General features: G+C 45.4%; 1 protein-coding gene across 2 annotated transcripts in view; it reads right to left on the reverse strand.

Annotated features, from left to right (window-relative positions):
• The window catches only part of Entpd7 (ectonucleoside triphosphate diphosphohydrolase 7), a 44,533-nt gene extending 18,798 nt beyond the window's left edge, over positions 1-25,735 (reverse strand). The window contains exons 1-6 of one of the 2 annotated variants that reach the window (XM_021151868.2): positions 25,582-25,733; positions 25,205-25,307; positions 24,292-24,474; positions 11,314-11,519; positions 10,728-10,878; positions 3,686-3,789 (exon numbers count right to left, since the gene is read on the reverse strand). In XM_021151868.2, coding sequence (XP_021007527.1) covers positions 3,686-3,789; positions 10,728-10,878; positions 11,314-11,519; positions 24,292-24,474; positions 25,205-25,212 — 652 coding nt within the window. In that variant the 5' untranslated portion in view covers positions 25,213-25,307; positions 25,582-25,733. Of the gene's footprint in view, positions 1-3,685; positions 3,790-10,727; positions 10,879-11,313; positions 11,520-24,291; positions 24,475-25,204; positions 25,308-25,581 lie in introns of both variants that reach the window. The other variant, XM_085834159.1, reaches the window with a different exon arrangement.
• Positions 25,736-27,023: the final 1,288 nt, after the last annotated feature.

Genomic DNA, 27,023 nt, shown 5'->3' on the forward strand with positions numbered 1-27,023 from the left:
GGCTTGTGGCACATGCCTTTAACCCCAGGACTCAGGAGGTAATGGCAGGTGGATTACTATGAATTTGAGGCCATCCTGGTCTATATGTATGTGTATGTGTATATGAATGTATGTGTCTATGTGTGTTTGTGTGGGTGTGTGTGTGTCTGTATCTGTGTTTGTATGTGTGCCTGTCTGTTTATGTGTGTGTGACTGTGTGTGTGTGTGTGTGTCTGTTTGTGTGTGTGTGTGTCTGTGTTTGTATATGTTTCTGTCTGTCTGTGTGTAATGTGTGTGTGTCTGTGTTTGGGTGTGTATCTGTGTTTGGATATGTGTCTGTCTGTTTATGTGTGTGTGTCTGTGTTTGTATGTGTTTCTGTCTGTGTTTATGTGTGTGTGTGTCTGTGTTTGGGTGTGTGTCATATTCCTCTATTGCTCTCTATCTTACTTTTTTGAGAATGTGTGTGTGTCTTTCTGAGTGTGTCTATGTTTGTATGTGTGTGTCTGTGTATCTGTGTGTGTCTGTGTCTGTGTGTATCTGTGTCTATGTCCATGTGTCGTCTTCCTCTGTTGTTCTCTTACTTTTTGGAGGCAAGGCCACTCCCTGAGCCTAGCACTCACTCACTCAGCAATACTGACTGGCCACCAAGCCCCGGCATATCTCATGTCTGCCTCTCCAGTGACATGTTTACAGGGGCATGCTCACATCTGGTTTTTATGTGAGCACTGGGGATCCAAACTTAGCTTCTTGTGCTTACATCACAGAAACTCTCCTGAGCCATCTTCCCAGACTGTTTCATTCTGTTGTCGGTCTCACTCGGTAGCCCAGGCTAGCCCGCAATTCACCCTCCATGTACCTTCAAACTCAGGCAATCCTCCTGACTCAGTCTCCAAGTGGAAGGATTAGAGCCATGAGCCAGCACAATGGGCCTCGCTGGCCTCTGTTTCATTCTGTCCCTCCCTATCAGGGCATTCCTGCCACAGACAAGATATAGGTGGGCAGGCACTAAAAGTGCTAAAGAGAAGGAATTCTTTTTGGCCGGAAGAGCTGTTCTAGATGCAGAAGCCATCACAGTACTGGCCTGGCAGGGGAGACAAACTGAAAACCGGCTTTTCTAAGCAGAGGAGCGTGAATGTGAAATCAAGAACCAGAAAGCATCAGGAGGGCCACGAGAGCACAGGGTACAGCTGTGAAAGGATCTCTCACCCCCAAAGCCCACATGCATGGATCTGACCCTATACTACACACTCAGGGCTGTTGGAACTGTTGTGGGACAGTTCGCCACCCAGCCCCAGACTGACCACTGGCTGATGTACACGGGACAAGTGCAAACTGCAATGTCAAAGCTTTGACTGAGAAACTAATAATTGAGAGTCAGTGAACCGTTCATCAGATAAAGATGCTTAAGACAAGTGTACTGCATAAAGACTGTGGTACAAAGCAGAAGAAAACATTGGAACCAGGGCTAGTGAGATGGCTCAGTGGGTAAAGACACTTGCAGCCAAGTCTGATGCACTGAGCTCAGTTCCTGGCCCCCTTGTTGTCAAAGGAGAGCAATGGCTGCTGAAGGCGGACCTTCACCCACAAGCCATGAGCACAGGCTCAAGAAATAAGAATAGAATAAAATGTTTAAAGAAACAGTAAAGACTGGGGAGATGGTCTCGTGATTAAAAGAGTGCTGGCTGCTCTTAATCTTAAAGTTGAATGTATGCCAGATGAGAGTAATTGCCTACTTAAAAAAACAAGAGCTCGTGTCTCTAGCTGCATAAGTAGCAGAAGATGGCCTAGTCAGCCATCACTGGGAAGAGAGGACCCTTGGTCTTGCAAACTTTATATGCCCCAGTACAGAGGAATACCAGGGCCAAGAAGTGGGAGTGGGTGGGTAGGGGAGCAGGGCAGGGGGAGGGTATAGGGGACTTTTGGGATAGCATTTGAAATGTAAATGAAGAAAGTATTTAACAAAAAAATTGAAAAAACAAAACAAACAAACAAACAAAACAAAAAACCTCGGGCTGGAGAGATGGCTTAGCGGTTAAGAGCGCCGACTGCTCTTCTGAAGGTCGTGAGTTAAAATCCCAGCAACCACATGAAGGCTCACAACCAATGATGAGATCTGATGCCCTCTTCTGGGGTGTCTGAAGACAGCCTCAGTGTACTTACATATAATAAATAAATAAATCTTTAAAAAAAACAAAACAGAAAAATGATGTTCTCCTGATATAGACCGAACCCATCATCCCATGATGTTTGTGGATATAATAAAACTTATTTAGCACACAAAGAGCGGGAAAATGTCACTGCACAAGGGAGTGAAAAGACACCAACTGGAATGAAAAGGATGGGAACATGGAATGAAAAGGTTTCGAGTGACCAAGATACATGAGAGGTATTGCCGGGACAGAAAACAAAACAAAACAAAACAAAACAAAAACAAAAACAAAAAACAAAAAAGCAGATATTGGCAAAGACATAGACCATTAAGAAGAAAGTGCAAATTTGAGGATTAAATTTTAAAAAACAAATTTCTTCTCTTTGGTGGTCTGCAACTAGAAGACATATAAAAACACCTCCTTTAAAAATGATTTTCTTTGATTGTGTGTTTTATTTGTGTAGTGTGTGTGTGTGTGTGTGTGTGTCTGTCTGTCTGTCAGTGTGTATGTAGACCAGACATCAAAATGGCATATCTTCCTCAATCAACCTCCACCTTATGTTTTGAAGGCAGGCTCCCTCACCAATTCAGCTCGGTTGGCTACTCGGCAAGCTCCGGTCACTCCCCTGTCTCTGCCTCCCCCGCTCTGGGATTACAGGTGTATGTTGCCACACCTGGCTTTTTATGTGAGTGCTGAGGGATCTAACACAGGTCCGCACGCTTGTGTGGCAAGTCCTTTACCAGCTGAGCCATCTCCCCAGGCCCAAGGTCACCTTCTTTCAAAAACTGGGACTAACTGGGCACAGTGGAGCATGCCTGTAATCTCAGAGAAGTAGCGGAGACAGGAGGATTGCCAGCCAGCAAGTTCTTGACCAGCAAGGGCTACACAGTGAGACCCTGTCTCAAAGACAGAAAAGAAGTGGTAGCAAATGATTACTTTGGGTGTGTCTGGGCCACATGAGAATATCAATACAGTGGTGTATTAAGGAAGAAAGAGAACTGCACAGTAATTGCAATAAAAGGAAAACCCAAAACAAAAGGACCTCAGCCTAATTACTCCTTGAGTTAAGGTCTCCCCACACCTTAATGTAATAACTTGTTTCACACTTAAATGTAAACTATCCATAACTCCTAGGGCTGTATGTTCCAAAAGTGCAACTAGCTAATCAAAGATCCATTTGGAATCATTAAATACTAAGCAGGGTGCTCAGTACTGTTAAATCCAGATATGTGTGCCCTCTAGATGCAGCCATGTGAAACAGATCACTCGTGCAGAATCTACAAAAAGACCATGCAAACTGGGCATGCCTTTACTCCCAGCACTTGGGAGGTGGAGGGAGGCGGATCTGAGTTTGAGGCCAGCCTGGTCTACAGAGTGAGTTCCAGGACAGCCAGGGCTATACAGAGAAACCCTGTCTCAAAAAACCAAAAACAAACAAACAAAAAGACCATGCAGCTGAATCAAGCCAATCCTTGCCGCGTACAGAAAAATCCCAAACACCTGCTGAGGAGCCCCAGCTCCGCCCCGCCCCACCCCGCCCAGCCCCGCTCAGTACCTTCCTGTTTCCCAGAGATCACTTCCGCCTGAGACTGTGAAAAGAGGAAGTCAAACTCCAATGGCAAATCTTTCACTAAATCTGCCAAGATAGCCAACTGTTGCCTGAGGAAGAGAACAAAAAAAATCCAAGTTAATTATTAACCATCTTTTCACCTGGCACCAAGGTGGCCCCTGAGGCAAAGGTAGAAAGAGTGCTTGAGCCCAGCAGCGGAGGGCTAGCCTCGGGAACATAGTGACTCCCCATCTCTTTTTTTTTTTTTTTTTTTTTTAAAGATTTATTTATTTATTATATGTAAGTACACTGCAGCTGTCTTCAGACACTCCAGAAGAGGGCGCCAGATCTCCTTACGGATGGTTGTGAGCCACCATGTGGTTGCTGGGATTAGAACTCTGGACCTTCGGAAGAGCAGTCGGGTGCTCTTACCCACTGAGCCATCTCACCAGCCCGACTCCCCATCTCTTAAGCAAAATGAAAACCTCTTCTCACAAACGCCTTCCGTTTAGTCTTGTTATGATGCCGCTCCATCTACCGCGTGCCCTTGTCTAACTCTGCGCCCTTTTGGTTCCTAGTTTGACTTCCGAGGTTCAAACTGTATGCAAAGAGCAGGCTCCTATACAAAAGGCAACGCCCTCTAAATACTGCCTAGCTCAGCATTGAGTGAGGAGCGCATGGCTTCATGCCTCTGGGAGAGGATGAGTAAGTCAGAAAATCACAGATCTACGGTCTATAAAATACAACTACATTATTCCTAACCACTGTGATAGCAAGACGTCAATTACAGAACACAAACTCGCTCTCAGAGCTTACACAATGCAGACAATGCCTCGTGACTACACAGTCTATACTGTGAGTCCCACAGGCTTTGACATAATCTTTTATGTAAGCTAACGATTAACTTTTTAATCTCCTTTTCCACGTTTCAAGGGTTGACTTTTTTCTGTATAAAAGCCTTATCATCTGAAAAACCCAGATGAGGTTCAAAACCCAAAGTTCATAAGAATTTTCATTTCAGGGGTGTGACTTTGAAACTTAGTACCTATGCAGTACTTTTGTTTCCTCTGAGATTTTAAGTGCTTCCCTGGGATTCTTAGACAAAGTAAAAATAAATAAAGCAAAGGATAATAATGTGAATCCAAGGAAAATGTTAGTTAAAAATGAGAACAGGAGTCATCTCAGATTTGTACTGGGCGCGCGCGCGCGCGCGCGTGTGTGTGTGTGTGTGTGTGCGTGTGTGTGTGTGTAAACCAGGAGTTGGCACTGGTGTGTGTGTGTGTGTGTGTGTGTGTGTGTGTGTGTGTGTGTAAGCCAGGAGTTGGCACTGGTGTGAGTGTGTGTGTGTGTGTGTAAGCCAGGAGTTGGCACTGGTGTGTGTGTGTGTATGTGTAAGCCAGGAGTTGGCACTGGTGTGAGTGTGTGTGTGTGTGTGTAAGCCAGGAGTTGGCACTTGTGTCTTTCTCAACTAGTCTCTTCCTTTCCAAAAACATTAGATTTACTCATTTTATGCATGGTTTGCTGTCTTAGTCAGGGTTTCTATTCCTGCACAAACATCATGACCAAGAAGCAAGTTGGGGAGGAAAGGGTTTATTCAGCTTACACTTCCATACTGCTGTTCATCACCAAAGGAAGTCAGGACTGGAACTCAAGCAGGTCAGGAAGCAGGAGCTGATGCAGAGGCCATGGAGGGATGTTCCTTACTGGCTTGCCTCCCCTGGCTTGGTCAGCCTGCTCTCTTATAGAACCCAAGACTACCAGCCCAGGAATGGTCCCACCCACAAGGGGCCTTTCCCCCTTGATCACTAATTGAGAAAATGCCTTACAGTTGGATCTCATGGAGGCATTTCCTCAACTGAAGCTCCTTTCTCTGTGATAACTCCAGCTGTGTAAAGTTGACACAAAAATAGCCAGTACATTTGCCTACTCGTATATATGTGTACCGCATGCAAGCTTGGGGCCTGTAGAAGTCAGACGAGGACATTAGATGCCCTGGGGCTAAAGTTACAGATGTCTGTGAACCGCTATGTGGGTGTCAGGAATAGAACCCAGGTCTTAAACAGGAACAACAAGTGCTCCTAACCACTGAGCCACCTCTCCAGCCCTCTACACTAGCCTGGGTCTCTTCAGTGAACCTGGAACCTTCTGGTTTGGTTAGACTGGCTGGCCAGCAAAACTCCAGGGCATCCCCCTGTCTCTACAGGCCCAGCACTGCGTTTACAGGCATGCGGATGTCAGGCATGCACCGCTACACCTGGTTGGGGACTCGAAACTCAAGGCCTCATCCTGGGGAGACAAGTATTTTTTCATCTTTTTCCCCAGCCCATCTTGGACTTTTTTTTTTTTTTTAAGATTTATTTATTTATTATATGTAAGTACATTGTAGCTGTCTTCAGACACTCCAGAAGAGGGCGCCAGATCTCATTACGGATGGTTGTGAGCCACCATGTGGTTGCTGGGATTTGAACTCTGGACCTTCGGAAGAGCAGTCGGGTGCTCTTACCCACTGAGCCATCTCACCAGCCCCCCATCTTGGACTTTTAAAGTTACATATTACAGGAAAAGTCTATTGGGTTGGACAACTGTCAACATAACTGTCAACATGAAGGATATTGCTACCACTTAAAAGTACAGAATTATAGTTGAGGAACTAATTTTCCAATACAATCTTGTATACAGTGTCTTAAATTGTTAGCTGCTGCCGGACAGTGGTGGCACACGCCTTTAATCCCAGCACTGGAGAGGCAGGGGCAGGCGGATTTCTGAGTTCAAGGCCAGCCTGGTCTACAGAGTGAGTTCCAGGACAGCCAGGGCTACACAGAGAAACACTGTCTTGAAAAAAAAAAAATGTTAACTGTTACACATAATCAAGTCTTTTAGGGTTCACAGGGTAACGAGGGGCTACCCATCTCTCTGGGTTGCATATGTTTCTGAGCAGCCCACAGGGGAGGGCTTGCTGGCCTGCTGAGAACCGGGAAGCAGGGATGACAGCCTTCCTTGCTCTCTGCAATGTGAGCTGCTTGCAGCACCTTGCTACAGTTTAAGTGGTTAACCTTTTACTCAGCCAGGGTACTTTACATTGTTTGTTTGTTTGTTTTAGAGTTTATTTCATTCTGTGCATAAGTGTTTTGCCTGCATGTATGTATGTGAACCACATGTGTGTCTGGTGCCCATGGAGGTCATAAGAGGGCATCAGATGCCCTGGAACTGGAGTAACAGATGACTGTGACTATCATGCAAGTGCTAGGAACAAAACCTGGGTCCTCTGCCAGATGTGCTCTTGACTCGTGAGCCATCTCCCTAGCCCCAAGCCACGACACTTTAAAAAAATGTAATCCGCATAATAAAAAATAACTGTAATATTATTAATTGTAATAACCAGGAAAAACTAGGATGATAACAAGGAAATTTAGTTACATAATTTATGGAGCCTCTATGTAATGAAATTAATACCATATTGATGTTAAGAGGAAAGAGGTTGATTTTACTTCTACATGATAACATGAAAATATTTTCAATATACTGTTTTGAGTTTGTTTAAAGAACAGAAACAGAGGTTGGAGATGGCTCAGAACTCAGGAGTGTCTGCTGCTCTTGCAGAGGACTGAGTTTGGTTCGCAGCATCCACATCAAATGTCACAATCGCCTGTGCCTCTGGCTTCTGGTCTCCCGGGGACTAGCACTCATGTGCCCTTACCCACATAGACACGTGTAATCAAAAATACGAATAAAATCTTAAAGGTTTAAAAAGAAATATATATATATATATATATATATACATATATATATATATATATATATATAAAACCTCCTCATGTACTGCACAGGAATGCAGTTTATTTTCAACAAGGTTTCTTTACTTAAACTGAGTGGGGAAACTTGAGGAGCTACGGAACAGAGCAGAGCCCTGGGTTACAGAGAGGACTCATTGTCCCTTCTTCTTCCCAAGCACTTTTATATTGAAACGTCCTACAGTTAAGGAAAAAAAGAGTCTCACCAACATGACTTCTAAAACATGAACTGAGCAGGGGTAACACCAATGAGCATGCCAAAGCAGACAGGGAAAAGGCCACAGGTCTCAGCCCAACACAAAGGGGTACAGGGAAATGAGGAGCAGGGAAGAGAACACCAGTCGGCTGTCCGATGTCAAATGGTCAGCCCAAATAGTACTATACACACTGAGTTATTTTTAGGAATATCTATGTACATAAATATAAACATGTAATAACAGTGAAGGAGAAAAGAGGCCACGTATCTGAAGGAGAATAAGGAGATATATATGGGTTTGGAGAAAAGAAAGGGAAGGGAGAAATGTTGTAATATTATAATCTCAAATTTTTTAAAGATATAACACTGTAAATAACTTTGTGCGATTGTTAAGGGTATTTCCATTCTAAGAGGGAAGTAGAAAGTTTCCGCTTGTAGGCAAAGTGCAAACAAACTCAAACGTGATCCAAGGGATTCATGAGCATGGCTCACAATGCTAATGAAATAGCAGCAGGGCCTTAGTCACACAAAGCAGGTTCATACGGGAACAGGCAGATAGGGATCAGCAACTAATTTGCCTTAGAGGCAGCCATGGTTTCATTAAGCCCAGAACGGACGGACGGACATGTGCATGCCGGGAAGGCGATCAGGAAAGAAGTGTAAAGAAAGAAATGCTCAACACAGAGAAGACGAACAGTCAGCGTCTGCACTCAGTCATCACAGAAGAACACAGTGGACCGACACTGGAGTCTGTTCCCATGGAACCAAACTTCCCTGACAGACAATGCGGGGCAATGCCAGGAGATGCCTCGTCTACTTTGCCCCAGACACACACATTGTGGCTAAATCACCAGCCAGGTTCCTGTGCCCAGCTCTGCTAGTTTGCCCTTTACCCTGGTTTCCCCCCCCAGCCCCAGTGGCAAGCCCAGCACCCACTGACTTTGCGATCCAGCATTCTCACCTACTGCCACCTGTCCTCTTCCCAGGGTTTCAAAACATCTTAAAGAACGTATAGACTACTGACTTCAAAATACAAAAATGCTGGAGCTGGCAAGTTGGCTCCAGGATTAAGAGTACTTGTCACTCTCGCAGAGGACCTGAGTTCAGTTCCCAGCACTTACATGGTAGCCCACGACCATTTGTAACTCCAGTCCCAAAGGATCTGATGCCCTCTTCTGAACAACTTGGGCACAAGGCACACACGTGGTATGCATACCTATGTGTAGGCAGAACATTCATACACATAAAATAATAAATCTAAAAGTGAAAAACTGAAGGAGTAGCAGATGAAGCTCAGCTAGCACAGTGCTGACCGAGTGTGAACAGAGCCCTCGGCTCAGCCCTAGCGTCACATTAGACCAGCGAAGCATGGCAGAGCACACCTGCCACTAAGCCCAGCACTTGGAAGGTGGAGGCAGAAAGAGCTCAAAGTCACCCTCAGCCACACAGTGAGTTAGAAACCAGACCGGACTACATAAAGCTCTGTCTTGGATGTGGTGGCACATGACTTTGATCTCAGCACTCAAGTGGCAGAGGCAAGTGGATCTCTATAAACTTCAGGCTATAGTGAGATCCTGTGTAAAATAAATAGTGTGATTTATAGGATGATTATAGCTATGTAGAAATTACATAGCGATGCACAAAAGAAAAGGCAAAATGAAACAAAATGAAAAGGATGGGAAGCAGAATGGACAGGGTATTTTTGTCCCGGTGACCTTTTAGGACTTCATTAATGATGTAAAGGTTATAGCTTAACATTTAAAGTGTGACTTGTAACATCAAAATGACATTTTATAGAGAGCTAGAAGGCCTCTCATGGGAACAAGGACTATGTAAATAGTCTGCCTCTCAGAGTAAGCCTGGGAGCAGGTCACTCACAGTCCACAAAGGATGCAAGAAGTCCAATGAGCAACGAACTATGGGGCATTAAATTGCCTGGTGCACCCAGATTGAGGCCCTTCCGCCAACAGCTTGGAGTTTTTTTGTAGAAATATTGGTATTTAAGAAATACCAAGAGAGAAAGTTTAAATGTGTGTCGATGGAGTGGTAATATGCTGGTATTATGACAGAAGTGGCAGAAACCTTTGGAGGTGAGGGCTAACAGGAGGAAGCAGCTCACTGAGGCACATCCTTGGGGGTTTTCTCGTTGCAGGGCCTTCTTTCTCTGGCTCTCCATCCTTGTGTCCACAAGATAAGCCACTCTGCCCCACACCCCGACCCCAGTGGTCCCTGCCATGGTATCTGCCTCACTGCAGGCCCGTAAATAGTCCAGTTAGCTCCAGATGAGAACTGGGGCTCTGAATACATCTTTCACTTTAAACTAGTTTCTTTGGGGTACATGTTATAGTGATCAGAGTATAAGGCAGTGTGCTCTCACAATAAAATATTATTATGAAAAAACACCAAGAATCTACAAGTTCACTTTCACACCAGGTCCACCATTAACATGCTGGGATCCAGGAGGCGTCAGAGAGGAAAAGCTACAAACAAGGAGGTGTCTGACCTAAGTCCCTCTTGCACTCTTCTGTAAGAAGAAGGATTGGGTGTCAAGATATCAGGCTGATTTTGGTTCGGGTGGACGAGCCCTCACTGGTTGGGGCTGGAAAAGCTATCTAAAGGAACAGAGACTGACGTATGTGCAGCAGGAAGAGGAGAGGCTCAGCAGTCATCACAGGATGCAGGGAGGGAGAGAAAGAGAGAGAAGGCTGCATTGCTGCTCCAGTCTCCCCAAGGTGAGCCTCCTACAGCTCTTGTGCAAACATGGTCTCTCCATACCTGCTTCATGACCCAGTCATCACTGCCGCCACTCCCAACTGCAACCACACCCACAACCAACTGGAACCCCTTTGTCATCTCAGATAGACACTGATCCCAAAGTGGCAAATGACATAAAGATGTGACTGTCTGACCGAGCTGTCACTGGGTACAGAGATGGCTCTCCCCTGCTTCTGAGCACGCTGCTTTTGCCCCCTGTGAACTCTGTGTGCCGAGCCTCCACCCGCCTCCATCCTGGCTGCAGGGGATTCGCTTCCCTAAGTCCTGGGAAAGTCCTGAATCTCACCTCTCAGGGAGCAGTCTCATGCCTGCTGTGCAGAGGATGTAAAGGGGCGTCTCCCTGTGCTTCTTCACGGGCACGTGAGCAGCAGCGAAGCTCAGCAGAGGTCGAAGGTAATCGCTAGCATGTTCTGGAGTGTCTGCCATTGCAGAGATCCCTTAAGTAAAACAATACAAAACAAAACAATAACAGAAAATATATAGAGACATATGTATGTATGTATAAATATGTATGTATGTATATAGACACACATATACAGGCTGGGGGTGGGGGGGTGCAATCCTTTAATCCCAGCCCTCTGGAGGCAGAGGCAGGTGGATCTCTGAGTTTGCAGTCAACCTGGACTACAAAGCGAATTCCAGGACAGCCAGGGCTACACAGAGAAACCCTGTCTCACACAAAAACAAACAAACAAAACAGATCCTGTGGAAGGACCTACATTTATGCTTTTGAAAGAAGCAGGATGACAACAAATTCTGGATTCCTCTCGCTGACCAGATCCTCACAAAGACAAGGGGAGCTTCCTCCCTCCCTCCCCTTCTGAGGCCAGACCAGGTAAACGATTAACAACGAAACTCCTTCTGACGAGTACCTGGCTTTATTTTCTTAACCACAGGCTGGCTGTTCCGGTCTCTCATCTGTTTGATGTCCAGCAAGTCATGGGGGTTCCCATTATGCCTTGGCCAGAAGTAAACGAAAATCCGGGAGCCACTGCTACCACAGTCCACCACGAGTCCATAATTCAGATTTGGGTCTTCCGTGTTGGTGGCTTCCAGGTCTCCTACCCGAGCCAAATACCTAAGAAGGAAAAAATAAAACGAGTCAGGTCCATGAAGAGAACCAGCGCTCACTTCAGTTGCCCTGAGTCTTCACCAACATCTTACACATCCGATGAGCCAAGCTTTTGTGTACTTGGGTTATTATCTACGTAATCTTGGTATAATATAGAATAAAGTAAAAGATGGTTTCGTTTGTGTGGTTTTGGTTTTTGAGACAGGTTTTCACTATGTAGCCTTGGTTGGCCTGGAGCAAGTTATATAGACAAGCTTGCCTTGAAAGCACTAAGGGTTACTTGCCTCTGCCTTCGAGTGCCAGCATTAAAGGCATGTGCCACCAGACCCATCAAATGTTTAAATATTAAATGTTAATTCATGGAGTTAACAACAATAAATTCATTCTAACACCACATATTTATATTTTTATGTTACACACACACAAGAATACACAGACACACACACACACACACATATATATATATATATGCACACACACACACACCTATACTACACTTTCTGAAACAAGAAATAGAAAGAGTGGTATTATTTCATAATTTCACAAATGTCTTTTGTGCCTTGATTAACATCTCATGTTTGCTTTGGTATTTGGTGTGCTACAGACATGGCGTTAGTTGTGTGATAATCTAGACTTACAGACTTGCAAAAGGAAAAAGACTGTCTTTCTTTTCTTTTTTTATTTATTTAATTGGTTGACTAACCAAAACACCTGATTGAGCCTAAGGATTCACACGCACTAGACACAGGGTTACATCCTCAGACCATGAAGTAGTTTTGACAGACCTTCAGAACGCTGCAGACGCTGTTTCAACACTGTAACTTGAAACAAGTAGAGTTTCTTTGAGATTTGCTACAATTGGAATCTAAAACTATCTTCATTAGGGATCCTACTGCTGTGATAAACAGGCTAACCAAAGCACTTTGGGCAGGAAAGGGTGTATTTCATCACTGGGAGATGTCAGAGAAGGAACTCAAGGTAAGAACCTAGAGGCAGGAGATGAAGCAGAGGCCATGAAGGAGTGCTGCTTCCTGGCTTGCTCCTCCTGGTTTGTTCAGCTGGATGTCTAACACCACCCAGGGCCACCTGCCAAAAGGGGGCACCACTCACAGAGGTCTGAGTCCTCTGTCATTGATCATTAAACCCAATAATGCCCCAGAGACTGGTCAACTGACCAATCTTAGGGAGACATTTTCTCAATTTAGGTTTCCATCTTTCCAGAAGAATCTAGCCTGTGTCAAGATGACAAAACAACAACAACAAACAAACAAACAAACAAAAACTAACAGGCCAGGCATGGTGGCTCAGGTCTTTAATCCTAATGCTCTAGAGACAGAGGCAGGTAGATCTTTGTGAGTTCAAGGCCTGGTCTACATAGTGAGCTCCGGGCCAGCCAAAGCTACATGGTAAAATCTTGTCTCAAAACAAAACAGAAACAAAAACAAACTAAACAAAGACAACACAAAAACCCTACTCAAAAAAACTTATATTCTGTTACAGTAAAATCTATTTGTTTATTTTAACACTACAAAAAGATGGCTTTTTGTAAGAAGGCATGATTCTTTAACATCATTATTGGAAAAGAAATTTGACTCAATGGTTTAATTCAAATCTTCCTAAAGTTGACACATTTTATTTTATGGTTTAAAAAATTCACTAATATCAGCACCAATGTCTCTCATAAAAATCTTTAAGATACTGGGAAAGGTCAAACTCACAGTTGCAAAGATGAACTAAATTCTAATTCCCACTTAGAAGCTCAAATTTTGTCCACTTAAGCCTTGACATCTGTTTTCTTTGGAGGTAACAGGTTTATCTCACTCAGTTTCAAGAAAAGGTCTGCAGGTGAAGAGCGTAATTTCATGGTAGGCTGCTGGCCTGGCACGTACAAGGCCCAAGGTTTAAACTTTTGTGTGCCACTTTTTTTTCATTTTTAAGATATGTGTATTAATTTGTGTCTGCATTCTTACACATATGTATGAGCGTGTGTGTGTGTGTGTGTGTGTGTGTGTGTGTGTGTGCACCACATGCAGGGCTGTTGCACATGGACCCCAGAAGAGGGCACTGGGTACCTTGGAACTGAAGTCACAGGCCTTTTGTGAGCTGCCATGTGGGTACTTGTGTCCTCTGCAAGAGCAACCACGGCTCTTAACCCCTGAGCCATTTCTCTACCCATATTCCCTCCCTTTTTTGAGACAGAGTCTCACTATGTAGCTCTGGCTGGCCTAGAATTTGCAATGTATACCAGGTTGATTTTGAACTCACAGAGATCCACCTACCTCTGCCTCCTGAATGCTGAGATTAAAGGCATTGGCCACCATACCTGGCTGTAAGATAGAATCTTTAAAAATACATAAAATATCTATGCAATACCTAAGTCTGAAAACTACAGTTTTTATCACCGTCCTTTCTTCAGGGAAAAAATAGCGTTCCAGGATAAAAGCAGCTAGATTTAGGTCACAGCTCAACTACCCAAGGATTCTCCCCCACGACAGTGTTGGTGTGCAGGAGTGTTGAATGACTACTTCTCATCTCATCAAATAATAAGCAGTCCCCTGCCCCACTACAACTGTAATCACAAAGCAGCAGGCCGTAACTACAAGTACAGTCTAGTATTGCTATATTGATCTGTGTGAAGCCATCGCCAACTGTACATCCTCTTACATCATCACCCAGGCGGATGTCAACTTGTTGGAAAGGGCGAAGAACAATGACCCAGACATCCAGCAATGGGCGAACAGATTAATAAGACGTGGTCTGTACATACAAAGAAATGCTATTCAAGCTCTACCAAGGAAGAAGATCTCATTACATGCTGCCTCTGGACACCATGCCAAGAGAAATAAGCTAGTCACAAAAGATAAATGCGCTATTCATTACACTCGCATGAGGTGTGTAAAGAAGTCAAAGTCATAGAAAAAAAGGGGACCAGCTGGCGACCACTGGCTGGCAGGAGGAATAGGGAGGAGTGTGACCTGATGGGTAGAGAGTCGCAGACTTGTAAGATGACAGAGTTCTGGAGATCTGTTCTGTAATAACATAAATACCCCGACCACCACTCAACTGTACGCTTAAAAATGCTTACGATGGTAAATGCTATGTGGCTTACGACAGCGACAAGGGGAGAGAATATCTCAGTATGACGACAGTTTTGAATTCACCCCTCTCAGAAAAGACTCACACTTGGAGAACCACTGCTGTAATGAAACCTTTTTTTCTCCTAAGCATTCAACCTCTCACCCTCTTTTCTACTTATTCTTTCTCATCATCTTCGGCATGGTTTCCCTGCCTGCCTGCCCGCCTGCTTGCTTGCTTGCCTGCCTGCCTACCTTCCTGCCTGCATATATATATATATATATATATATATCACTACATCTGGTTAATGCAGTACTAGGGTTCAAACCTAGGGCTTTATACATGGCTAATCATGGAGCTACATGCTCAGTCTGGTTTCTCAGAAACCCCTGTGCATCTATGCTAGCTCTGATATTACTGACAATAATGTCAAAAGCCTTTCCTTTCGATCTATCGATCTGTCTGTCTGTCCATCCACCTGTCCTTCCATCATCCATCCATCCATCCACTCATCCATCATTGCTACAGGGTCTCACCAAGTAGCTTTAACTCACTGGGAATATGTAGACCATGTTGGCCTCAAACTCACAGAGATCCATCTGCCTCTGCCTCCTGAGTGCTGAGATTATAAAGGCTTACAACAACACACCAACCTTCTTTTTTGAAAAAGTTGTGTACCTGTGCATGCTCACGTGTGCATGCGTACATGTGCGTGTGTGTGTGTGTGTGCGCGCACTTTACAGGTAGCTGTGGACCACCTGGAGGGGCACTGGTGCTGGGAACCACACTTAAGTTCTCCACAAGAACAGTACAGGCTCGTAGCCATGGCATCATCCCTCCAGCCACTGCAAAGCCATTTCCTTCTGCTCCAGAAGTACCAGTGTGCCTGAACCCTTATGTTTTCTCTCCATTAGCTTAGGCCACTTCTCACGAGCAGGCAGCCTGTCTGCAGCACCTGCCACTGTCAGGGATCCTTATGCCTGTGCCTAAGATGAGCTCCTGCGGGATTCACTGTTCCTGAAGCCCACAGCGTGGAGCTGTCCGCCTGTTCACGATTCTTCCATGTCTTTCTTCCGCTATCCTCAGAATCAACTGGCCTCTTAAAGCAGTTTCAATGACTTTGTGGAGTGTCCTGTTATCCTTTCTGATTCTTGCTGAAACGAGCACTTTCATGAGTCTAATTCTGTTGCAGCTCAACTTAGCTTGCTCTTCCTTTAGATTTCATCACGAGAGGAACGGCAAAAAGGAAACCATCAGCTGGCTTTGGACCACAGAGCTGAAAGGAAGGACCAGGTGGCGTTCATCTTCTGATCCTTAGGGGAGTCTCTGAACAAGCACTGCAGGCAGCAGACATCTCCATTTTCTTATCTTGCATACAGACAAGTCACTGAAGAAGGGCTTGCCTGCCCTGCCCCCCATCCCCCCATGGCAGTAGCAGAAGCATCACTTCTAGAATGCTGGAGTCACTCGTGAATTCTCCTCCTCCTCCTCCTCTCCCTCCTCCCCCTCCTCCTCCTCCTCACACTTTCCAACCACCGAGCAGTCTCTACCCTCCCACAGACCCACAGTCCCTTCTGGAATGTTCTCATTTACGTGTGCAGGCCCAGCCTTGGCCAGCACAGTGAGTGACTTGCAGCACTGGACCTTTCTCCTTTGTTGGTGCCACAAAAATCAATGTCTAGAAAGGACCTAAAGCCTAAGAGAATATGACTAAAAGCTTTGGAAGCCTTCAGCCAAGGAAGAGCCAAGTCTCCACCCACACCTCTCTCACCTTCCCCATCTCTCAAATAGCTCAGACCCTCCTTCTCCCTCCACCCTCTCCTCTCCCCACCTCCTTCTCTCTATGACGTGATTTTTCTCTCATGGCTGAGTCGATGAGAGTTACCCACTAAATACATCCCCTCAAGTTGACATGACAGAAGGGCTTCTCACGGCCATTATCCTGAAAATACTAACATCACTACAGCTATAGCTGACCAAATGGTTACCTGGCTCACTTGATCAACATCAATTATAGCACTTTCAGAGTTCAAACAGAACTTAGCGATGTGCCAACAAATCAATAAATGGGGCATCCATCAGTACGGACCTAGCAGCTCTTTGCTGAATGCCGTCGTATTTTATGACACTGCTCATAACTCAAAACCAAATATAGTGCAGCGATGCAGTAGGTGTGCATGAATGGCCTCAATACATGCCCAGAAAAACAGTTTGAAAGGTTATTGCTTGCCTCTTAACAAGATTAGCCAAAGCAGACAAGAGCATTTATAACTTAAACCCCTGCTTGTAAGTGGACTGAATGCCATTAAGATAAAGCAAATGAATGCATGTGAAGACACCTCCAGCTTTACCAGGAAAGAACTCTTTCAAACTCTTATAGCTCTTCTGAAGGTCCTGAGTTCAAATCCCAGCAACCACATGGTGGCTCACAACCATCTGTAATGAGATCTGACACCCTCTTCTGGAGTGTCTGAAGACAGCTACGGTGTAATAAATAAATAAATAATAAATCTTTTAAAAAAAGAAAGACCCTCAGATTTTTTTTTTTTACCTTTTTTTTTTTTTTTTGGTTTTTCGAGACAGGGTTTCTCTGTGTAGCCCTGGCTGTCCTGGCACTCACTCTGTAGACCAGGCTGGCCTCGAACTCAGAAATCCACCTGCCTCTGCCTCCCGAGTGCTGGGATTAAAGGCGTGCGCCACCACGCCCGGCTCGACCCTCAGATTTTTAAATTGCCTACAGAAAATCCACACAGGAGCTTCTAATGTTTTCAGTTATATTACCTTAGAAATGGTACAACATTAGAAATTGTTTCTAACAGAAAACAATTAAGTATTAGGAAGCGTAGAGATGCAGAAAGACCACTGTAAGCTTAAGCTTTTGTTCCTGAGACCACAGAAGGACTGCGGGCAGTGTTCCCTGGCACACACTCTCCCGAGCAAAGGTCTCCACATTTGCTCCTGTGGGGACACCTGTGTTCTGTCCCCAGCAGCACGGTGCCATCTGTGGAACACCATAGAACACTGCTTCAAATTTCACCGTGTGACTTAGGGATAACTTAAGTAGGAAGCATAAGACTATATTATATCTGTGTGTAATGGAAACAGTCACAAGTAGAAGGACTTTCCTTAAAATTTTCAGAACCATTGCTAAAGCTTTCCTGTGATTCCCTGTTTCCTGATCTGTCATTCTGACATTAGCTAGTGCTCCCTAGTAGTCAAGCAGCCACTGCTGTCACAGGGAAGAAAGAAAGAATGAGAGAGGAAGAGGGAGGGAGGGAGGAAAAGGAGGAAGGAAAGAAAGGAAGAAAAGACACAACTTTTAATGGTGACAACATTGCTCATCATCTGCAGAATATACTTCAGGGCAGAGACAGTAATTTAAGAACAGAAAAAAAAATCAACATTACTTCAAATACTATACTCGGGCTAGAATTTGCATAATCGTTATGTTGGGTGGCCTAGACTCTTTTATTTCTTTATTTGCTGCTGGCTATGTTTTTCCATGGCAGGGTCTCAGCACCCCTACCTCTCAAGTGTTGGGGTGATAGGCAACTAAATGCTTTATTCCTAAGGCAAACATTTTCACAGCCTGGAAATGGTGATGCACACCTTTGATCCCCATACTTAGGAGGCAGAAGCAGGTGGATCTGTGAGTTTGAGGCCAGCCTGGTCTACAGAGCAAATTCTTGGATAGCCAGGGCTATACAGAGAATCCCTGTCTTTTTTTTTTTTTTTTTTTTTTTTTGGTTTGGTTTTTCGAGACAGAGTTTCTCTGTGTAATCCTGGCTGTCCTGGAACTCACTCTATAGACCAGGCTGGCCTTGAACTCAGAAATCCACCTGTCTCTGCCTCCCAAGTGCTGGGATTAAAGGTGTGCACCACCACTGCCCGGCACAAGAGTCCAAAAGAAAAAGAAACAAAAGAAGGAAGGAAGAGAGGGAGGGGAGGGGAGAGGAGAGGAGAGGGAAAAAAAGGGAAAAAAAGGGAAAAGGAATAATTTTCACTCCCACTTTATGCACTGAAATAAACTGGATTGTAGAACTAATTAAGACACTACCCCAAGATGACCCACATAACAAAGGATTAGGGCTAATTAACCCTAAAACCACAAGACCACCCCAAGGAACCATAATGAGTGTTCTCAACTAGGCTGCATATTGGAAGCCTCTGCGCTTCAGAGAGACCTTATCACCTCCATTTATTACAAGTCCCTTAGTGATTTAAAGATACAAAGGCTAAAAGCAATTATTCAAGATCACCATTAACTAAATGGTCAGACTGTATAATAAAAGTTTTAAGGAAATAGAAAGAACTGTTTACCATGATAGATACTGCAGAAATTTTGTATTATTCAGTGTATTTTTTCCCAGTATTTCTGAGTCAGGCTCTTACTCTGTAGCCTAGTCTGCCTTCCTTCCCTAGGCTTGGAACACAAGCATGCCACACAACACCTGGTTTCCAGCTGTCTTTAATAAATTCTTCCTTGGCCTCACTGCCCCATGCCAGTTACCACTGCATTTAGGGCACCTGCGTCTATTGACAGCCTGAACCCACAGTGGCCATCATTCTGATCTTTGGTTTTGTGTGACAAGTGAGAGCCATGCTAATTAAAACACTGGCAAAGGAAAGGAGTGGCTGGTGGAATACCGTGACTTTCAGGTCAACCTTGCCTATAGAGCAAGCAAAAGCAAAAACAAGGCAGTAAGATGAGAGAGGAGGAGGAGGGAGAGGAGGAGGAAGAGGAGAGAAAGGAGGAAGAAGACAAGGAGGAGGGAGAAGAGGAGGAAGAGGAGGGGGGGAAGAACACAAGGAAGAGGGAGAGGAAGACAAGGAGGATAGAGAGAAAGAGGAGGAGGGAAAGGAAGACAAGGAGGAGGGAGAGGAGGAGGGAGAGGAGGAGGAAGAGGAGAGAAAGGAGGAAGAAGACAAGGAGGAGGGAGAAGAGGAGGAAGAGGAGGGGGGAGAAGAACACAAGGAAGAGGGAGAGGAAGACAAGGAGGATGGAGAGAAAGAGGAGGAGGGAGAGGAAGACAAGGAGGAGGGAGAGGAGGAGGAAGAGGAGAGAAAGGAGGAAGAAGACAAGGAGGAGGGAGAAGAGGAGGAAGAGAAGGGGGGAGAAGAACACAAGGAAGAGGGAGAGGAAGACAAGGAGGATGGAGAGAAAGAGGAGGAGGGAAAGGAAGACAAGGAGGAGGGAGAGAAAAGGAGGGAGAGGAAGACAGACATGGAGACAGGAGAGGAAGAGGAGGACGAGAACAAGGAAGAAGAAAAGCAAGCAGTAGGAAAGGTCCTATCTTATCACAATGTGCATGCACTTTTAGAACATGAACTTACAGGAGCACATCTGGTTCCTTACTCATGGCTCTCTTATGATTCATTTATGATTAACTCTGTCCCTGATTCTAAAGGACTTATCTCAATTACTCACTAGGCTCTGCCGTCTAATGAGGCTATGAACTCTGTGTTCAGGAGCCACGTTCTGTTCATCTTTGTACCCCCCCCCCCCGCCCCCGTGTCTAATACAATCCTATGAACCCATGGCAAGTTCTCAGAGAATGTTCGACCCCTAGATGCCTCGTGGAGGCTGCCACAAAGAGGAATTTATAGCACACAGCTGTTAGCGGCAGTGTGTACACGGCTGTCCATTAAACAACAATAAGCTCTGGGGTACGAGGCTGCTGATCGCTTGAGCGGGTCGGTTCAGGGTGTTAGGACTTATAGTAATGTCCTTTCAGGGCCCAGTGTGTGTCCTCCACGGTTCCACAGCGATCTCATTTCAATTAAACCAACCTAACAAGTAGTTAGATATAGGATCTGGTTGCTTCGGACACCGTGGGTCACTATACCTCCTTCCGTCCACTTGGGGCTTTACTCTGCTTTATCTGTGCTGCTGTCATCCAACTTCAGGCTACCTACCCCTCTCTCCGCCCAAGTAAGTCTCTCTGCTTTCATCTTTCCTTCCAATTCATTCTCCACAAGGCCATCGACGTGAGCGTGTTTGTTTGCTTGCTTGCTTGCTTGCTTGCTTGCTTGCTTGTCTTTCAAGACGGGGTTTCTCAGTAGAGCCCTGCCTGCCTTGGAACTCACTTTGTGGAGCAGGCTGGCCTGGAACTCAAAGATCTACCCGCTCAGCCTCCCAAGTGCTGGGACCAAAGGTGTGCACCACCACTGCCGAGCTTTTTAGAAGAGCAAATCCTAACACAACTCCCTTTGAAACCTTCTAAGCCTTTTCTCTACCCTTACGTTGAAATCTGGAACAGTTCCATCCATCCCTGCCTCCCGCTCCTATCCCCACCCCTGATCCAACATCATAACCAGCCAGATCCTAGTGTACCTGTCCACCCACCACCCAGCTCACCTCTAACCAGCCAGACCCTGATCTACCCCTCTAGCGTCCAGCTCACCACTCATCCTCTGACAGTTCGCCCTGACCATGTGAGCTAATCCATATGGAGCCGACTCAGGTAATGCAGTCTGCCAATAGAAAGCCGTGCTAAGGTCTGCCAAGAAAACCCCATTAAGCAGCAAAGAAACTCAGCTTGCAGACTGAGATGTAAAACCTGTGGTTTTAATTGACAAATTTCTTTTTTCTGTGTGACTACTGTAGTGCCGCAAACAATATATTCTCTCCCGGAAAGGAAGACTCTAAACTACAAGTGAACGAGAGCTCTTGCGGAAGGAAGGTTGAACAGACAAGCAGAGCCCGCACATCATGGCTTTCAACGTGATTCTTAACGACAACATAAAATACGAGATGAGAAATTCTGGGGACAGAACCGATGAAAAGTAGAACAGGCATTGGTCACAATTCTGACCACAAAAAGCTGCAATGCTCGTGTTGCTAGAGGATTCTGGCAAGGTTCACCTCCATCCTTACTATGAAAGGGCCACGCAGTGCCTGCTTCTCTCCTGATGGGACCTGAATGAGGATACCTGTGGCCCTGAATGCTATTGGCTGCAACTTTACAACCATTAAATAAGCTGACCCTGTAAGCAAGATGGGGAAGTACAGGGACATCCATTAAATAATAATAAGTACAAAAAAGGGGTTTTTTGTACTTATTATTATTTAAGTCGATCTGAGTTATTACTTGGAGTCCAAAGTCCCCTGATACATGTCTAAGAAGCAATTCAAAAGAAAGGAAAAAAGGAAGAAGGGAGAAAGAAAGAAAAAAAGAAAGAAAGAAAGCCATGTTGAAAATGATGAATACACTATAACATCATTTAATCCTGTAGCCTCAACAGAAATTCATATAAAAATATAAAAACATGAGTTTCCTATAAAAGAATACAGGCCCTCAGAAAAACAAGATTTTCCTAGAAAGGAATACAAACCTTCTCGTGCAGTTGGTGGGGCTTTGAAAGCACAGGAAATAACTCAGAAAATTTTTCTGTGAAAAAAAGGATATTCTGCTTTCCCTGGGCAGAATTAAGAGTACATGAAACATTAAGGAAGGCATATTAAATGAGCCAGGCATGGTGGCACACACCTTTAGGCCCAGCACTTGGGAAGCAGAGGCAGACAGATTTCTATGTAGCTGGAGCTACATAGAGAATCCGAGACTGCCCAGGGCTATCTAATGAGACTCTATTAAAAAATTAAATAAATAAATAAATAAATAAATAAATAAACAGAAATAAAATATCCAGAATAAAACACAGAGAGAGAGAAAAAAAACCCACATCACCAGTTAGCTTGGGGGAAGCGTCCAGGCTCAATGCACATGTAGCCAGAGTCCCCAAAGGAGAACAGAAAAATTGATGAGAAGACGATGGTCAAAAACTGTCTAAATTTGGTTTTAAAACTCTTAACCTTACAGATCTACAAATCCAAGGGTCACGTTAACGGTCACCTTTGTACCTCAGCGTGGTGCAGAGCAAGCTCTCCACACATGACTGCTCCTGAGTGAGAGACACTAATCACAGAGAAAACTCTCACAAAGCACGGCCCAGTCATACTGCTTCAGATCACTAGGAGAACATCTCGAAAGCTCTAGGAGGAAAGGAGACTCGTGCACACGGGAGACACTCAGCGGCAGACTTCTCAGAAAGAATGTAAGCCCACAAGACAAAAACAATCTGCACATGAGTTCTTTAACCATGGATTTTTTTTTTCCAAAATGAAAGCCAAGTAAGGACTTTGTCAAAAATAAAAGATAAAATATGAAAGAATTCACCCCCTCTAGACTCACCCTACTAGGAATGGGGAAAAGGTTTTTTTAAAAGGCAACAGGAATATAATGGGAGATGCACGGATGAACATATGGGTAAACACATAAGTTGTTTGTTTGTTTTTTTTAATTCTTGAAAAAAAAAAAAAACCTTGAAAAGACAATGGACTGTTTAAGGTAATAACAACATGTTATTGAACTTACACCATTTGTAGAAGTAAAATGTCTGACAATAGCTCAAAGACTGCTGGGAAAGGCAGACAGAAGGTTTCCTGCTGTCAGATGGTTACAACGCATCACCTGAAGTACAAGCCATTGTTATAAAGCTATGCACTATAAACCCCAAGGCGGCCATTAAGAGGAATTAAATTATATCTGATTAATCCAACAAAGAGGACAAAATAGAATCATAAAAACCGTACTCAATTCCAAAGAAAGGACAAAGGGGAAGGAGGATGGGCAAATATAAGACACACACAGAGAGAGAGAGAGAGAGAGAGAGAGAGAGAGAGGTCTAAACATAACAGACAAAACATAAATGTGGTGATCACCCACACAGCCAGAATGGATAAAAAAAGCAAGGCCAAACTCACTATCTACAAAAAGCCCACCACACACACACACACACACACACACACACACAGTACTGTATAGGTAAAAGAACTGACTGCTCTTCCAGAGGACCCAGGTTTGGTTCCCAGCACCCACATGGTATCTCACAACCACCCATAATGCCAGTTCCAGGGGATCCAACACCTGCTGTCCTCTTTAGGCACGTGGTGCACATAAATGCACACGGGACACACACGTGCAAATAAAAATAGTATTTTTTTAAAGACATACTTAAAAGTACTGAAAAGAATCACATTAACACAATTCAGAAGACAGCTGAGATATAGACTAATATCAGGCTGGTCGATTTCAGAGCAAAGAGTAGAATCAAGGATAAAGAGACCCATTTAACAAAGACAGAGAAGTCGAGTCACCAAAAGAGCACAACGATCCTAAACGTGTATGACCCAGTAAGCCTCAGTCCACCCAGACGAGAAAACAGAAAGCTATCTTTCACGGCTGAAATACAGTGTCAGCATTCTTGAACTAAAACTGCAGACAGCCAAAATGGGACTTAGGACTTTCCTTACGTAAGGAATGGCATGCAATTTTACTAATAAAAATATATAGCTCAGGAGTCAAAGGCAGCGGGTGAAAGAGTTTATTTAAAAATAAAGAAAAGAAAACCAGCCAAGTCTGGTGCCGCAGACTACAATCCCACCAGTCGAGAGGGTGAGCCGCACACTGACAGCATCCAAGTTCAAGATGAGCCTACAGAGTGAATTCGAGGTCGTTCTGGGCCAGGGAAATTTAGGGAGAACCCTGTCTCAACCATTAAACGTTTAAAGTGTGTGAGGACATAACTTAGTGACATGAGGCTTACCGAGCATGTGCAAGACCCCGGGTCAGTCCCCTGAACTGCAGACGTAAGGTTGTAACTTCAATACCAATCTGAGCAAAGTGATCAAAAGCTGACTTACCTCTCATACTGCCTGTCCCGTGGTAACGAAGTGGCCCAGTGTCGTAGATCCATGATTAAAAGAAGTAAAAGGAGACAGGGTATAAAGAAGAGTCCCAGGAATGCCACCCGCTGACGGAGAAACGGGCTCACTGTAGGCACAGTGAAGTACCAGGAGGCTGGGCAGAGGTAGGAAAAACTGATCCTGGAATGAGACAAACATTTGTTAAGTCCTAAAAACTCGCCATAAATTACCGCTTTAAAACTGTTTTTAAAACTAGATGAACACCCTGAAGGCAAAAATCCCAGGTCAAGAGAAGTCTAAATGTTTTTTTGTTTTTTTTTTTAAGTTGCAAATGAAAGACAAGCACCTGTATTGTTCATAGTGTTTCTTTCCATCATGCAGTTTAGAAAGACATGGTGTGCTGTCTCCAAACTTTACGCTTGAGTAATCTACTGTTGGTGGAAAGATCAAAGGGAGGGGGGCGGGGGGGGGGCACTTCCTAACACTGGCTAATCAGAGAAGCTGCAGCATGACCACTAGCCATGCTGTCAAGAAACCAGATAGTTACACAAGTTATTTAACTGATTTTTTAAAAAATGCTTTAGCAAATTATAGACACAAGGAGACCTTTTCTTAAAATTAGTTTTAACAGATACACAGTCAAAACTGAGTTTTTGGCCTTAACTCAACCACCTTTCAGATACAACCACTGCTACTCTCAAGACCCCAGGTTATGGGCTGGAAATGATTCGACTGGCCTTTCCAAAGAATGCAGCTTTGACATCTTTGCATACACCTGACCAGGATGCAAAGTTTGGGCGCAGCCTCAGGGCAAACCTCACCTAGCCTCCCGGCGCCGCCCCCCTTCCCCCCGCCCCTGCTACCACCCTCCACTGAGCCCCTTGACAGATATAATGAGTGCAAAGCTTACCTAGCCATGGGTTCCCTTCAGTGATCTCGACGTCTGTCACCTCCGTTTCCTTTTGCTCTGAGAGGGTGGCCTCCTAGTCCCAGGCATCTCCTAAACCTGCAGCCTGGAAAGGGTTGGCTGGCTTTCAGGCAGTGCCCAAAGGGCCTGATCCCCGCAGCGACTGCACGTTTCCTTCCCACTGTACTGACCCTCACTCCGTGTCGCTTCTCTCTCCTCCCACGGGCCCAGAGGATCCTACCGTGCATCCCGAACGCGGGGCTTTCCTGTGGACAGGCTCAGTGTTCACGGAGCACGCCACCCCCGGTGGTAGGGCCAGGGGACCCCGCTTTCTCTCCTCGTCCCTATCCGTCCCGCAGCTCTCCCGCAATCCCACTCACGGGAATCCCGAGGCCCGCTCGTCCCTCTGCACAGCCCGGCCTGGTCCTGGTCCTCAGCCGTTCCCAGTGGCTCCCAACACAGCCGGAAGGAGGCCCGGCCGCCGGCGGCGCCACGTCCCCAAGGAAACCGCACCGAACCAATGACTGCAGGGGACCCGGAGAGGCCCGCCCTGCGCGCAGCCGGAGACACCGGCGAAGCCGCGGCGGTCACAAACTGAGCGTCTGTTCACAACGACGCCAATCCCCAAAGGTGCCTGGCCACGAATGCCCGCCCCTGGACTCCGGGCCGTGGCCAATGGAAAAGTCGTCGCACCCAGGCTCCGCCTGGAGGGCGGGCTGGGACCCGCAGCCCGCACGGGAGAGGCCACAGACTGCTGCAAGGCCAGCTCCTTGCGGTGGCCTTCACCGCTGCAGCTTCCACCGTTCCTGTGGGTAGGTCTCCGAATGCTCACCACAGCTACGCACCCCTTGCTCATACTTTCTTCCCTCATTGGCGTCCCTTTTGCCCACAAACTGATATCCCAGGATCACTGTCATCTCCCATGATTGAAACACTGTGAGACGGCGATGTTTGCATCAAAGCGCTCGTGTCCATTTCTTCAACGTTGGTTGTCTACTGGGTGCACATCATGAACACTTGTATTATTGTCCTCCTGGGCCCTATGGTAACACAAAAGAAACCGTCCCTTGACACTTGCTTACACCAGCCCCGTATCTCATTTTGCATGAGGTCTCTTGAATGGCAGAAAATCTAAAGTTTTTACAACCTGTCCCTTTCATTACTGTCCACGGTGCACCTACTGGGTCTCCTCACCTCTTGGTTAAGCTCCGACATGTGTACCCTTGAATGTTTGGATCTGATGGGTTTTGTACATTCTGCTCTTCTCACTTACTTTATCAGCTCCTGATCATGTCTTACCTTTGGCTTAAGGGTGTCTTCCTCCAAAAATCTTACCCAACCCCACATCTTTTTATAGACACCTTCTGTTTCAGTTACCCCTTGATTTACAACCATGTGCCTGTCTGCCCCACTAACTCCGTATCCTTGAGAGCAGGATTATCCGCTGTTACACATCCCCAAAGCTAAGTCACACCATCCCTTATAAAACGCCGCCAACACAGGACATAAATGAACACCTGGACGGGGATGAAGACCAAGAGGAGAGCAATAGGGACAATCTTATTCAAAGCTGGCTGTAACCAGTGACAGTCACTGTCACTGCATTTGGCAGAGAATCGAAGCTCTCAGAAGAGGAAAGCAGCTTTAGTAGTGAAAGGGACTGGGCTTGTATATCTCTGACAAGGTATCATAGCAATGACAGGCTGAAGGTTGGGTGACAGGTGCAGAGGAACACACTCCACTCAGCGCTCTGCAGCTGGGCCTTAGTTAGAAAAAGAGCAAACAAAAAAGAAGCTGACTGGAGTCTTGGAATCCTACACTT

This window comes from Mus caroli, unplaced genomic scaffold, assembly GCF_978045245.1.
Source record: "Mus caroli unplaced genomic scaffold, Mus_caroli_1 scaffold_20, whole genome shotgun sequence".
In the NCBI taxonomy this organism is placed as follows: domain Eukaryota; kingdom Metazoa; phylum Chordata; class Mammalia; order Rodentia; family Muridae; genus Mus; species Mus caroli.